This window comes from Branchiostoma lanceolatum, chromosome 17 (assembly GCF_035083965.1).
Source record: "Branchiostoma lanceolatum isolate klBraLanc5 chromosome 17, klBraLanc5.hap2, whole genome shotgun sequence".
Lineage (NCBI taxonomy): Eukaryota > Metazoa > Chordata > Leptocardii > Amphioxiformes > Branchiostomatidae > Branchiostoma > Branchiostoma lanceolatum.
This window is the reverse complement of record NC_089738.1, coordinates 9,987,812-10,004,352: the sequence shown is the minus strand read 5'-3', so window position 1 is coordinate 10,004,352 and position 16,541 is coordinate 9,987,812. Positions and strand designations below refer to the sequence as shown.

The 16,541-nt window shown below is 40.9% G+C and overlaps 1 protein-coding gene across 2 annotated transcripts in view; it reads left to right on the top strand.

Moving 5' to 3' along the window:
• LOC136422760 (solute carrier family 35 member F4-like) overlaps positions 1-16,541 on the top strand; it is a 36,932-nt gene that overhangs the window by 14,819 nt on the left and 5,572 nt on the right. Inside the window, exons 1-4 of one of the 2 annotated variants that reach the window (XM_066410618.1) lie at positions 4,892-5,204; positions 13,444-13,732; positions 14,060-14,279; positions 15,254-15,379. In XM_066410618.1, the coding sequence (XP_066266715.1) occupies positions 5,096-5,204; positions 13,444-13,732; positions 14,060-14,279; positions 15,254-15,379 (744 nt within the window). In that variant the 5' untranslated portion in view covers positions 4,892-5,095. Of the gene's footprint in view, positions 1-4,891; positions 5,205-13,443; positions 13,733-14,059; positions 14,280-15,253; positions 15,380-16,541 lie in introns of those variants that run through there. The other variant, XM_066410619.1, reaches the window with a different exon arrangement.

Here is a 16,541-nt window from a genome sequence, read left to right as displayed (position 1 = left end):
AGTCGTGGAAAATGTAAATTCACCTTAACCCCGAAACGTTCGTTCCCAGTTCAATTCTCTCGTTAAGCAGTATCAATCATCTGCTATCACAACCTGATCATGACTCCACCGGAAAATTTCGAATCCTGATGCGTCACTGATTTCAAGTGCAAGTGCAACGAACTCTGAAGTTCACCATCCTACATGTAATTACCTCGCAATTCGATTCGTTTCAGTTTGCGTCTGAGGCATTACGGTGAATTGAGCTCCAATTTGTTACATTCTGCTCTAATAAGACGATAGCGAAGTTCAACCTAAACAACCTATTAGTAGAGCAGCCTCAAGGGGTTTCATCAAGGATCTGTAATGGTATATCCTTGGGGACGTAGATTTGTTTAGATAAACGTTTTTCTTCTGTTGCCTTTGTGAGATGTATTGACCTTGCTTTAGATGTGACAGGGTCGCTGATATGTCTTTAAAAGTCACAACATACAATCCATCGGAAAGAGGACGTGCACGCTTTTGTTTTTCAGTAGACAAAACACAGTTATCAAGATAAATGATTTATATTGAAAGATATCAATAATGAAACATTATTATAACATCTATCTATCATCAATGAAAGATTCATAACAAAAATGAAGCTGCTGGTTTTTAGTCATTGCAAAGGGAGTACCGCAGATTCTACTAAACTTTGTCCAAAAAAAGACTTCTTCATATTTCACTTTTTAAAAATCTGAACACTATGTGCACATGTGGTAGATGGCATACATAGACGCGCTGACATTGCTCTTTTGATTGAAACAAATCTATGTCCTGGTCGTATATCCTTCATCTCCATTATGGCTTTTATGTCTTTACCTACTTTACCTACTTCGACCATGTCTCTGGCAAGAAGTCACACATTGCGTTACTTATACCATAGCAGCAAAGACAGGAAGCAGACTCAAGTACATCTGGCTACAATCACACCCTTTAATTTCCGTCCCTAACGCATGAGACATGTAACTGATACAAAGTCGCCTACGTGCCCAGAATGTGCACACCTTAACCAAGATCATCCATCAACTGTGAACCGTAAATAACATACATAACATGATAGTATTAACAATACCTATCTATCACGTCATCGACCCACTGCACCAAACGCCATCGATATTGACCTCCTCAACGTAGATTCTAGCTCTACAACAACTTATCGCTGCAACGTCTTAAGAACCTGTAAGATATCTAACGCCGTATCTCTTTTTGTAATCTGATGTTTGACCATTTGCACGTTTTACGGTCTCTTGATTTATTCTTACGACAAGGAACCGCTGACATGTTGCTGATGTTTATGCTGTTTTGTACCTAGAGCCAAGTTCTCAAGGAGCTAATTTTATAGTCCGTATATACACCTGGATTTTAACTCAAAAACACTATATTGCTGCCAAGTCTTAGAAACCTGTAAAAATATCTAACGTCTTATCTCTTCTTACAATCTGATGTTTGAGCAATAACACCTTTTTACGGTCCCTTGATTTATTATTATGACCTGAAACGGTCATATGTTCCTTATGTTTTTATTACGTTTGCTACCTAGAGCCAAGTTCTCAATAAGCTTATTTTACAGTCCGTATATACCCTTAGTTTGCCCTTCGAAGGTTGTTTTTCTTTGATTAGTTGGGCTGAAACTTAGCCAAGTAAGACGAGATTTGACGAGTATCTCTTGGGCAATATCATGTTTAGAGTCATTTGAGGGCACGGCACAAACTCAATGTTGCCGGGAGGGAGCCTTACATATCATTCATCTTCTACGGTTAATGGAATTCATTTGTGTCACCGAGAAAATGGATTACGAAATAAATCAATTTTGAGACACCTGTAGCCCGTATTTTTCTTCGTTAAACATATTCTGTGTCACACAACTAAAAAGTCGTAACTTGCCACTAGCTGTCAGGAATACATACATATATCAACGACAGGCATTCCCACGAATCGTCGTATTCTTTGATATGAGGTCTAGGTCTTAGAAGTCAGCACCTTTGGTTATTCCTTTGTCTGAAAGCAGGTGATTCCAATGGTCTGACAGGCTGATCTAAGCATGCGCAGTGAGTATCAGTCTGAGGATCTTGCAGACGACACTGTTTCCCCTCAAATGTCCGGTGCACAATCCCTGATCCGGATCTCATTCTAGATCCGATGAAAAATTGATCACGTCTATGTTAGAGAACTACATGGGAAATATAACATCGCACCGTCTGACGACCAATGCATGAAAATATTCCTTTTTGTCATTCTCATAATTTGCACATGAAGCCACAGTCGCAATGTCGGTTAGTAAAACCTAAAAGAGTAAGAAATAAAAACTTGAATGTGCATGCCGTCATAACTGCGTCACTGTAATTGCATCCACAAATTCGAATGTACCTGGCAATTTACTAGTTTAACCACCCAACATGGCGGACAATACTGACGTCACAGTCATGTGAATGCAACCACCCCCATTTTCTCCAGGTACCTACTAGAAAAAGGAACATTTGACCGAATTTCAACCTTAAGTTTCCTACAGACAACATAGAGCTAGAATGCAATTCTCGCAATCATTTTTAAAAGATGAAATGCAATATCAGGACATCAAAATGGAAGACATACAGTATTAAGATATAGACTAACTGACGATGCAGCAGGTTTGCTGCGAACGATTGATTGTGTTCCATCAAACGTGTTTCCGTACTGAGTTCCAACGGTTTCCGTCAGGTACAGTATGAGGAATGGTGCCCATTACTTCCGGCGTCTTTAGGCCATCCATTTATGCAATTTCAAAATGGCGCCGGTGAAAGAATGGTGATCAATTCTCACCATGTTTATATACATAGAACAACGTATCAACATACAAGTATTCAGCAAGCAAGACAAGCGTATTATCAAGGTCATAGTAGAATCAACCAACCTATTGAAGTCAAATTAACTTCAAGCGAATCCAAAATAATAATTGTTGCAACAAGCTTTGATTTTGTTGCAACAAGCTTTGATTATTCTCCCGAACATAGACTAGAAATCTAAAATACAAAAAGCCAAGAGAAAACCTAACCTTACTAGAACTAAGTGGAAAACATTTTCATATAAAACTCGATCCATGGTCCCTTTTGTTTCGCCCCTCATTACCATACCTACTAATTAAGATATATATCAACTACGGTAATCAGAACCTTAAGCGCAGATAATTGAATTAAATTCTGTATTTTTTAGATGGATTTTGTATTACTTGTAAACAAATATTGTAAAAAAATTCTTATGTTCCGTTGACTCTGAGCAAGACACATCGGCGTCTTTTTCGAAAAATCAGTGAAATGAAAGGTACAAACGTGGGCGGTATGCCACAGTCGCGCCGCCTCGTATCGATCCCACTGTCTCGTATTGATGCCCGGCCAGGCTGGGGGAAGAGGAAGACTGATGATTGCAATCATCTACAGACACCAGAGACAGATGAGGTTGAGAAGACACTTTAATTAAGCAGGTCCAATATCGTTTCCGCCGGGTGAAAACGTTCCCAGGTGAAACTGTTCTACAGATGGTCTCCGGTGAGAGGAGGCAACGCCAGAAAGTGCACCCTGGGAATCAAACAGTTGTTACTTTACTCCCAAGGGAGTTATGAATTGTTAGAGGGCGTGTTGGTCCGTCTGTGTCTCTGCAAGCTCTCTGCAAGGCGTAATCGACCGTTTCAATTTTTCGTTATTGTGTGTGTGCATGTGTGTGTGCGTGTGTGTGTTTTGTGTGTGTGTTTGTGTGTGTGTGTGTTTGTGTGTGTGTGTGTGTGTGTGTGTGTGTGTGTGTGTGCGTGCGTGCGTGTGTGTGTAGTTGGTTGGTTGTTTGGTTGGTTCGTTGGTTGGTTGGTTAGTTCTTGCACACATACACCTTTATCAGCTTGAGTATGAGGCTTTTTCGGGTAACCTATTGCCGCCTTCCTCGTGGTTGTAAATAATCAAATCACTCGGGGGACACAAAACCTTATGGAAATGTCAGCTATTGATCAAAAGTGCCGGGAAGTTTTTTTACCTACATGTGTATCATTTGTTTTTAAACAAAGGGTGTTAGAAAGTATGATATTCGAGTGAACATACTGTATTGTGATAGACTGTAGCTGAGAGTGTTTGGTATTCTGTAACATAGTGAGATGGGGTGGAGGGATTCCCAAATTGGCGCCACAACGTTGTCGATCGATGGGCGTCATCTGCCCAGTATAACCTACCACAGGGCGGGAGAGGAACACTTCATGGCCTGACGACTCTAATAATGAAAGCACATAAAGCTAGTGAGTTAAGTTTCCAGCAGTAAGGAGGCTCTAGAGAAGCGCCAATCTTAATTCAATGTCCGCTCGTTACAAAGATGAGTTCAAGGTGCCTCTCTTGATTTCGTTTGTCAATTTTTGTCTAACCAGCTGTTCTGAAGCACTACGAAAAACGGGGGGGGGGGGTGTCGGGCTTAACGTCAACAAACACTACCCAAATATCACAACAATATACTGTAAATGCATTTATGTTCTCGTGGTTTTAATTTCGTGGTAGGGAGAAAATGGAATGTTCGAGGTGTTTTTAAGTCGCGTTTGAGACAATAGTAGACAAGGGAGTAGGAGGGCAAAAAAATGTTGCGGTGGTGTCAAGTTCACGGCGAAGAGATTACCGCGAAAACCGCTAACATAAAACCATCGCGAACATTTCTGCATTTACAGTACTCTCAATATGTGTCCTTTCGTGGGTTAGTGGATAAACCATAAACACAGCTGTCTTTGAAGGTCATATAGCTATAAACGCAAATCCAATGTCATTGCTAATCGGATTACAAATGGCCCTAATGCGGAGGGATATTTGCCTGGTAACGGAGGTGTTGTGACGCGTTCTTACGTTAGTCACACACGTATCTCAGGCGAGATTATTACGCGTAATACGGGGTGCGTATCCGTGATCTGATAGCAATCTCCTGAAAGCTTGAGTTTCCATATCCGTTGGTCGACCACTAGAGACTACGAGCATTAGGCACGGGCAAAGGGAGGATATGCACCACTACGAATAGGTTGTTGTAGTCGGCAGTACCTTCAATTTTCGTGTTACTGTGATGTCTTGCCCGGAGTTGTGCCATGAGCAGTACACAGCGTTACGTTGTGACGGCGAATAATAACAACAACGGCCACAATTGTAGGAGGGCCGCAGCCGCACTGCCTACGGCCGGGGGAAAACTGGCTTGTGGTGAGTACTAAACCGTGCTGTAGTCTTTACTTCAGCGAACGCTTACCGGAGATGGTTCACCATTATTCATTGCCAAAACCCTTCACAAATGGCGGTATCAGCGATCGTTTGTGTATATATCATGGCTGGTGATTATTCATTTACTGCCAATTTGATCCATAACACTTGATTGTGTTTTAACCTTGTTATGACCTTTTCACTGCAATAGATTATCAACGTTAACAAAAAGGTACACCAATGTTAAAGAAACCTTTAAATATTCTAATAGTATTTCAAAATATTTCAGTGAGAGGTTGATGTTATGATTATGAAAGTAAGTCATGTTTGTGTAGAATATTTGTAACTGTATGTAACTTTTATGCAACAATTATCTTTAAAACGGCGTAGTTCGGGCATTGTTCTGCGAAGCCGTTGCTTTCAAAATCAGCTTGCCAAATCATTACCATAATTAATCAGAACCGTGATCCTTGTATAAATTACTTTGTTTATTTCATAAGCGAAATTATCTTATTATTTCTATCACGTTACAGTTACCTTTTGTTTTCCTTCCAGGAACACCTGAACAGCCAAACCAATAAATAAATAAATGTATTTTTAAAATCATTACAATTTCTTTACCTCAAAATTGTATTCAATACCACCGTGTATTTCTTATGTTGTATATGTACGTATATGTCAAATGCAAAGCTTAAGGAACCAGAAAACATCGATAAACAAGAAATTTGAACGATTGGTTTACCTAGATACTAACTACTAGGTCACACATTACCATTTGGTGGCTAAATTTGAATCAATAAAAGAAACGGACAGGAAAGGCAATTGGTGGCCTACATAACACTGCCGATAGCAAGCTAGATACCAAGGATTCTAGGGATTTGACTTGTTGAATTATTCAAGTACACGGTAATAGAATCATGCCTAGATTTCATGTAAGCAGATTTAGAGCCGTTCCCTCATCTCGTGATTAATATCACGAGTGAGGGTAGTTCAGTTATCATCCTGGGTTTACCAAACTGTGCAAACACACGATATTTACATGTTACGTCACAGTCGCCATATTGGTTGGTCAAACCGTGAAGAGTCAGATTTAGCTATACGTTTGTAGCTGTATGATATACCTTTAGATAATATGTACCAGTATGTTATATCATCAGGCTGTTGAATGACTGAATAACAACGACTGCGACTTACGTAATGATATTTGATTATAAGCTATTCTGATGATGTGCCTTTCTCAGACCCCTCCCTCAGGAGTATGATTGCACCATCCCTATAATCAATCAAGGTTTTGTATGATCCAATCGCAGTTCTTTTGAATCCACGCCAAGTCATTTGAAAGCCAACTGTTTTGTCTTTCGTCTGATTGGCTTTACGTTTAATCTTACATCGATCAAATAGTTGGTGCGCCTGTGAAATACTGCTCAATTTGTGAACTCCTCAAGTTCCGTGAAACCAACTACAATGCAACGGTGGAATGAACAAAAGATACCGCATTGTTACACTTTATCCCTTCGAGCATGAGGGGAAACAAGAAAGGAACAAAGAAGTGTGTGACGAGTTCTTGATGTGCTTTTCACGTCTCCTTTCTGGTCTTTTCTTCAGAAGATGTAATCAAAATTTTGAATAACTGAATATTGGCCCGTCAAAGCAAAATCGCCCACAGCGATATCATAATATTGTCTTTCCTTTTATCATGCGTACGAAAGTGGATTACATTGACATTTAATCTTCTCGAGAGCTAGGTACAGCGAGGGTGATAATCGTTATCGTCCAGATTATATCCCCTATAGTATAGAGAATATCCCTAAGCTAATTCCTCTTGGGTAGACTTTCTCAGGAAGGTTTGCCAAGGATCTCATCACAACTGACCCTTATGATCACTTCCATTTCTCGCGAGATTTCAGGTGAGACTTGACCTGCAGAAAGTCAGTCGATTATTGACAAGGAGGTCATTCAACCTAATGATTTTGCTATATTTTCTATCAAGATAAACATGAGTGGGATTGAATAAAGGTTTTCCAATCTTCCACGTTTAAAATATCGAGTTCCAGGTTTTTCTCATGTGCCGAGGGAAATCACCTCGCTTAAGATCAATGCTGGAAGCCCATCACGAACTAAAGGTGATCGTTATTTAGGACCGCCATTTTGTCCAACTTCTGTGATTTACGTTCGTCATTATCGATTGATAGATCAATCTGTATCATATCATCATTAACTTTAGAAAGACCGAGTTATTTACGGCCATTGAGACTGTCAAACACGATGGGTGTTCGTCCAAATTCAACCGTTGTTATATTTAGCAGAGGCAGGACACAATGTACTTTTAAATCTATTCATTCATTTGTTTTTATACATCTATGAATTTTTAGGTTGGTTCCTACAGTTAAATCAGCAACTGATTTCGAAGGGATCGCTTACCACATCATTACAAATCAGGATACAAAAAAAGATAACTTAACATAAACTGGATGGACTAATCACTATTAATTCACAATGATATAACATGCAGTAGTAACCATCAAACAAAGGAGTAATAAAACATGCAAATCAGGATAACTCTAAGTACTAACAACTCAAAATCAGAAAGCAAGGCCATTAAACGGTTATATATGGCATGATACCTAACTTTGCGCGCGTGTGTGTGTTTGTGTTTGTGTGTGTGTGTGTGTGTGTGTGTGTGTGTGTGTGTGTGTGTGTGTGTGTGTGTGTGTGTGTGTATGCACCCGCTTTAATCCTCGAACCGAATAACCCAAGAAGTTATGGACAGATTTTCATTACCCTTTTCGGAGGGGGGGAACTGTTTGGACTACGGATGAAGTTATCAGAACTCCGAGGACACACCCAGACCCCTATTCCATAAAGTCCGATACGGGCACCCAATGACTACAGAATCGGGCGCTGTCCTGCCATGTTATTGTAGTCACGCTTGGAACACACAGAGAGAGATTGGAATGACGGAAAGGTCATCGCACCAGAAAATTGGTCAGCTCTACTTACTGCACGGAACGTCACCTCTTTATCAAATGGACCCAGGCATGGTTTTCACGGTCTTCATCATCGGGAGAGGGAAGATGCTTCGTTTTCGGAAGTTAGAGCTATCCGGGTGCATTGATTTTCTAGTTTTCCAAGAAAATTTGGTATAATTACTTTTTAAATTTTCTATTCGGGTAGTGCAGCCATACGTGCCTTTTGGTGTGGATGGTAAATTGAACAATTTCTTCTCTTCGTTTTTTTATTATTTTTGTTTATTCTACCATGACATTAAAACGGTAGGACGCAGCGCTGTTTTATTTCAAATACCATTAATAATCAGAACGCCCAGAGCGAGATGACTTTGAAAGAAAAATTTTGTTTTTCGACATGGCATGTACCTCAATAAATGTAACCTTCCAAAATGATGCTTCGAATGAACAGCATACCATACACGTATACATAAACATCATTTGACCTTTGAGTGATTCGGTCTTCTCTAAGCTCGTGGATCTATTTACTGTGAGAGGCGTGCGGAGAATATTGAGGTACCTTGGAGACCAATTTCAATTTTGCGGATTGGATTACTGCTTGTGTACGCCGAACCCTCCGTACCCATTTATCGCTAAGTACATTGTTGTCCCGCACCTGTCACGGCTTAAAAGTAGAGCCAGGGGATGAAGAGCGACTAGATTCACTCTGACACGTTCGGGGAACGTCTCATGTTACCAGGAAAAAACACACAGCGAAATCTATTCACATGCCTGTAGTCACGATTTTGTTTTGGGGGGTTCTTTTGTAGACTTTTGGGACTAGCGAGTGCTGAAGACGCGTTTTCTAAGGCGGGTTCGGGGGCATGCTACCCCAGAGAATTGTGAAAGCACAACCCTCTGAAAGAGCATTTACTGCGTTTTGAGAGGGTCCCAAAGAAACGAAATAACGCTGCCCAAGAATGACTGCCAGCATGGAACCCCGAGCTTTTTTTTCATGTTATGTGCTGGCAAACTTGCATGTTTTTGCGTGACAAACAGGCTAAAAAACGAAAGGATCAATCTCAAGCTTTAAACAGAATATAATGAACACAGAAATTATATGATCCTGATAATTGTTGATTGGCGTTAAGACTAGCACCAGTTGCTTCGCATAGATAATGTTGTTAAAAAGTTAAAGATCATGGATAATAATTTTCTACCGACCGTAAAGAAGAAATCTAAAGGTCAGGATATTCAGCTATTTATGAAGTTGTAGCATTTCCAATCAGTAGTTTGTACTTGAGGAAAATGCCGCTATGTCGTCCGCTAGGAGGGTTATGAATATGCGATTGAAGTACCGCATGAGTGTCCTCTAGATGTCCGTGTAACATGATACGTGCTACATGCTAATTGTGTGACCAGTTGAATCCTAAACACTTGATGGAATTTACTTTTACAAAAGGGCTGCTCAGTTCGTGCAACAAGAAAGGAATACGATAGTTACATGCTGAAATGGCATATTATCACACACACACACACACACACACACACACACACACACACACACACACACACGAACAAACACACATACACACATACACACACACACACACACACACACACACACTCAAACACACGCACTAGTACAATAACTTTTCCTATGGTGTTGTCTTATCATAGGAACCTTCCTAACTTATTTTACATTACAATGTCGCTTATGCATGACTGTGCGATTTGCCATGTAAAAACCGTTTTTTCTTGTTATTGTATAAAAGTACACTTTAGTGACGCTGAAGAAGAGTGACGGATGTCACTCGAAACGTGCGGAAATAAATCTCCGAATTTTTATCCAATTGTAGAGTTTGAATTTCTCCTTATATATTGTTTACCTGGATGTGTAACCTTCACAAACACACACACTAGTATGTATAGCATTATACATACGAGTAACATACTACAGTGTAAAGAGAGGGAAAGAGAGAGAGATAGATAAAGAGAGAGATTTATCAGTCAGCATCAATTTATAGTTACATTCACGATGATGCTATACGCAAGAGTATCCAATGATTACCCTGTACAGGTCACAAACAAATACTCCCTAACCTGCTACAAGACCTCTGCGCTGATTTCCCCGCATGCGCAACACGATCGCTTAATCCACTCAAGAGTATTTTCCTGTTGATTTAATTTTTGGTTTGTACTTTACTTCATTCCAGTGGTTACTCCAATCTTATATTCTCATATGCCTAGTTCGCTAATGTCTTTATTTTGTGGACGATACACTGAACTGCTATGGCAAAGAAATATGGGGACGTATACCAATTAAGGTCTACAGCCTGTATCCGTATCTGTCTATGTCTGTATGTCATCATCATCATCATCATCATCATCATCATCATCATCACCATCACCATCATCAATCGACGTGCTTTCGCTACCACGGGGTTATACCGCCCTTTTTACGGGGTGACATACCCTTTCGTTAGTTGTCATACAAGACGGGGATGCGCTAGTTCTCCCGTCCGGCTGAATGGTGTAAATCACCGTATGGCTGATACGAGACGGAGGTTTTAACATTTGTATGTAAAAAGCCAACATAACCACCATTCGGCGTAACACACCCGCTGAAATTGCAAAATATGCAGAAGTATGATTTTTGGAAGAAACATACGAAGAATGATTTCAAACTACCATATTTGCTTCTACCCGTTAGCGTTTATTTTTTTGGAATGGCTTTTCTAGGTTTGCAAATGAAGGTGTCATCAAATTGCAAAAATATCAAGGCCGCCTGCGAAAATTACATTAAGTCTAGAGAGATAGGTTTATCTTGAAGACGTGCTTTGCTATCTATACCACCTTAAGGTGCTTAAGGTGAGGGAACTTGGAGTCAAGAGTGCTGAGAATGCTAAAGAAGGAGGCCAGGAAATTAGGACACGTCTTCGGAGTTACCTCAGGAACCCTTTCTCTCCGCGTCTTCGTTATTTATGGCTGCACAAGAGAGCACTTGCCGATTGCAATTTCCGTCAAGGTTTTCCATGCTGTTAATCATGATATCTACCGCACGCTACAGGTTTACATGTATGTTTTACATCCTAAGGCATCATAGTAAATTTCGGCAACTTGATAAGCCAAGAGAGAATATTTACGTTTGCCTGTTTTGGTTGTAAGAATGATTCATTTTCTATTTGTTTGAATAACAATATGTGAGGTGTGATCAAGGTGTGATTGATACGTTTCTTCCTTGGCCACTTTTCTTATAACAGTTAGTTACATGGGTGTCATCTTCGAAGTAAAGTAAGAATGCATAGTCTATATTTTTCAAGGCACATTTCGTTCTTTGCTTTTACACCACGTTATTTTCTGTTACGCCCTTCATATCTTATACGAAAGTAAACGACAAAAACGGAAACAAAATAGTTCAACAAAGATTGTAGCAAAACGTATAACGCCTCTTAAATGTGCGTTTTTATCATCATAATAATGATGCTAATCTACCACTATGCAACTGTATAATCTAGCAACGATCAATGTTTGATATTTTGAGTAAATCTTGACACGCACATTTTCGATTTTTCGTCAAAAGGTCTAGATATGTTTGCCAGCCTGTGATATTTAAATCGATTAAAGTGAACATGATTGATAATGATAGGTCGAAACAAATCATTGTTGACAGGTGGGTTAGTACTAATGGGACAGGCGTGCGCTTGATGAAATACATGCAAGAAATTGTTTGTGGGCTTTTCTTGCCCTTTGATTCATTCGGGAACACGTCAGCAACATTTCCAGGTCGCTTGTTGAACAAATAACAAAAGCCTTCGGGTACTATACAGTCAAGCCTGGTCGGGCAACCACCTGACGCAGGCAACCACCTACAGTTACAAGCCATATTAAAACAGTCCCGTCCATTTTTATATAGTCAACCCCAACCTGTACTGAGCAACCACCTGTCCTCGGCAACCATTTTCCTCAGTCCGTTGAGCGGTTGCTGAATCCAGGTTTGACTGCATATCATGCATGTTATCATAGCGAAATGGTAGAAATTTATACTTGGTCTTCCCTTGGCCCACACAATTCGAAAAGACTTCAGCAACATTTTGGAGTCGCTCGTTTTTTTAACGTATCATAAACTCTTTTGCGAATCGTTGCTATAGTTTGATTCAGAGGGATGTTTGACATGATAGTCATGTATTCTAGTGCACAATTTGTCGCGAGACCTCGAGGTCGGACAATTATGGGGAACGCATTTGTCATTCTCGGAATTGCGCAGTATGAGGGTAACCTCTGCCCTACGAAGGCCGTAACATACTTTACCGCAAACATATCAATCCCAAATGTGTTTTTCCCCGCCGTCTCCAAACCTGTGGGGCCCCGATCTACAAGTACTGCGCCTAGCCTCCGCTAATTTCCCCTCCCGTAAACGGTCGTCGCCTTTTTAAACGGTCGTCGACTTTTTACATGTATTAGCACGTTCCGTGACTTTTAGTGTTACAGTATCAGCTTGCTCTATCCTCACCGTGATGTTTCGTGGCGTAGTTGATTAGGAATCAGAGTTTAGGCTTTTTGTCTCAGGTTCGAACCCTATGACCTAGCAAATTTCATCGATAGAATACGACTTTTTACGCTTTGTGTTTTTTCTTTTCTTTTCATTCACACTTGTACGTTTTGGATGATATTCCCCATATATAAAGTCAAGGCTAGCAAAAATCCAATTTAGAACGCAGCGAGGCCGCCCACGTGCCGCGGGTCCAGTGAGATAGGTGCTTAACGAGACGGACACGCGCTGTTGTAACTGCATGCGTCCGACTGATGGGCCCTTCATGATTCCAACACAACTAGCGCTACAGCAATATCTTTTGGTTAATGCTTGATCAATTTAATGTGTTTTAGGTATTGTACAGATGGAAAAAAATGTAGAGACAAAGAGGGAATCGTGGGTTCTGTCTATGTCCTTGTACAGAAATGTCCCCGTGGTGCAAGTGGCCATCTGGATCGAATTCCGTGGATCCGTGGCCCGGAGTTCGATCCTAGAGATGGCCCAAGCTCGGACATGCTGTAAGGGATTACAAATATCATTTTGGATGGTGACGTAAAGTCGTTATGAGGGAGCATCAGCAGGCGTAAGCCTCATCAAACCTTTGCATGTAAAAGAACCCAGCACACTTATCGAGAAGAGTACGGGTGACCCGGTGCGCTTGGCTAATCACGTGAGCCGTACACGTGCCCAAGCATTGAACTACTACTAGCTTCTTGAAAAAAATTACAATTGAGGATGACTGCTTTACCTTTTTACCTTACAGACGCCAATGAAGTGGTTGAGAACACGGAGGAACCACCGTCCGCTGAAACCTGCTGTTGCCTTACCGACACGAGGAGAAAGACCATTCTGGGTGGGATCGCCACCCTGGGGATCGGCGGGTCCTGGGTGGCGTCAACCCAGTTGGCGCAGGCCACGTACCAGCCGTACTTTCACGCCCCCTACCTGGTGGTGTGGTTCTGCAGCGTGTGGATGGCGGCCACCTTCCCGCTGTACTTCGCCTCCGTGCGCACGTGTTCGAGAGAGAACAAGCCGCTGGCAACAACCGTCAAGTGAGTCTTAATCACGCCTATAAGAGCGATCAGCCAAAATCATATCTTAAAAAAAATTAAAATCATATCTTTACAAAATTTCCAAATTCTGGTTAATGGCTTACAACAGCTATACATCTAATCAAAGCTACTTCGGAACTAACTTATTTGCGATTATGACATATATTTTCCGCTCCTTATAGCTAATGTGACCTAAATCTATAAACGTTATTGCAAAGCGTGTGTTTTTTCCGTCAATCCATTGCGCCTTCTGAAAAATGACACTCGCCAACCTCCTGGCATACTACTAACGTTAACACCTCCCTCCCCCCGTCATTACCACCGCAGGGAGTGTGCTAAGGTGTTCGGGGAGCAGGGTCTGACCGTGCGGTCCTTCTTCGTGCGGGCGGCGCCGTTCTCCGTCCTGACCGTGGCGGCGCACTACATGTTCGTGCTGGCCCTCAGTCTGCTCCCCGCCACAGACGTCTCAGCACTCTACGTCTCCAACGTCTCCTTCGTGTACCTTCTGTCCTGGATACTGCTCAGGGAAAAGTTCGCTTCTGCCGGGGTGAGTACAGTGTGTTGGTCACATGACTATGACGTCATTGAGCGACCGCCATATTGGAGGGCTAGAGATATTTGCAAACGTTTCAAACTTGATTCTCTTCAGCAAGCTTGCCTTTTTGTTTGTAGCACCATGCTATTAGAACTTCCTTTTTAAGAATCATTGTGTTTCTAACCACCAGTCGTAACCAGTCACTTGTCAGTCGGGGACAGTTCAGCAGATGTGGGATCATTTTTTTTTGCAACTTGCTCCACTGTTATGATTATTCATTTTGCCATCCGAGAAAATGTGTGCATTTTGTAAATGACATCCACTTTGTATTTTCATCTGTTTGCCTTTCAATCAACTTAATTTTCATTTCAAGATTATGTAAGGTGTGCGCATTACGTTACGATGCAATACAACCTTGGGCGCCGTGAGAGCCATTTGGGCTTTGTTTCTGTTACACCCGTTTTCCAAAACAAGAAAACGAATCTCCCGAAAGAGCAAGCATTAATCAAGTCTATAAATTCGTTTGTTACACGATCTTCTAAACAAGACGAACTACCTCCCGAAGATAGAGCAATATTACCATGTTCTGTGTGCTCAACTACTTCTAATACACTACAACATTCGTCATAACTCATATCATAGAAATTATGCATTATTTCTTTGCACGTGCGCTCGCATACGTTTTGAAGGGTCCATACCTATAGGATGTCATCCGCAAAATCACCCGTGGTCTTACCCACTATGTTACGATGTACATTATAGTTATGACTGGACTTAACATTTCAGCCTATCCTATTCATCTGACATCTTTCCAACACAAATCTATCAATCAACGTTTTACTCCAATATCCTACGGATGACCCGAATACAGATGCGGTGCCTGATGACCCAATGTTGTACTCAATACGTCAGTCTGTACGACAAGTAACGACCTGATGCGTTTTGTGTGGTGACCCGAATGACCTTTGTTGTGCCTGACGTTCCAGATCATGTCGGTGATTTTGGGGATATCTGGGATTGTGCTGATGTCCTACTCCGACGGGTTTGGCGGCTCCTCTCTTTTAGGGGTAGCGCTGGGGGTGGGGGCGTCGGCTGGGCATGCTTTGTACAAGGTGAGTTATTACGTACCTTCGCCATGTTTTCTGGCTCGTTATTGTGGAGTGGCTGTGGTTGCATGCGTGTTTGATGTAATCTACTTAACTCAAGAAACTGTGGATAAATGTTCATGAAAATTGGTAGGTGGGTAGGTGTTGGTAAGACGTTGGTCAAATTAGAGAATGAGCTTCCTACTGGCTTAATACGGTACTGCAGCAGAAGTTGTTTAATACTGATTTTAGTTCATGATACAAGAAAAATGGATATCTACTTACATATACGCTGAAAATGAAATGTTACATATCATCGTGAGCATCATTACAAAAAAGTATCGCTGATCATCCACACATTTACTTTATGTCTTAAAACGCTACTCTTCCATATTCATGGCAAGCAACCATAGCCACCTCAATTCATTTCATGACATCAATTCCATTTATAATTAGATTCAAGTCACGCTTTATGAGATGACTTACAGACCATAGATAATGTCATACCGGAAAACTATTTCATGGACTGATCGGAAATGTGTGGAGACAAGATGTTATTGGACAGATACATTAGGGAAATTTGAAAAATGCAACAAATCAGTTTTAATAAAGGGACAGAAACTGGAACAAAATACTCCAATTTATTAATAGATTGTGGAATTCAATATGTGTCATCCATAAGATTTGTTGTGGCTTTTCGTGTTAGAAAAAAATTCAATATAAGAGTTGGACTCAACATGTTGATTTACTCATATCTATCCATATTCATTTATGTAGAGGTTAATTCACTTGTATCCACTTCACTGTGCGTATGTATATGTAGTTCTAGAAGACCTTACGAAAGTCGCTGTACTTTTGCTGTGTCAAAAAAAGATTTAAATTTCATGAACAAAGAGAGAAAACATTGCACGATCAACTAACTGACCTAAAACACTAGTTGACTGATATATCCGTCCTATTTTTCCTGATTTATCTATAATCTACTTGACTTACTGACCGATATAACATCCGATAGTAGTGTGCAATGATGCCATGACTGCAGAGGCCTTAAGTCCTGAGAACGTTAACGTTTCTATGTTATTGCTTTAGGCCATTTCACAAATAGCATGCCTGTATACTATCAAACGAGACATGTTCGCGGTGGTTTTCATATTTGTGTTTTTTACGGTGACCTCTTCATCGCGTACTT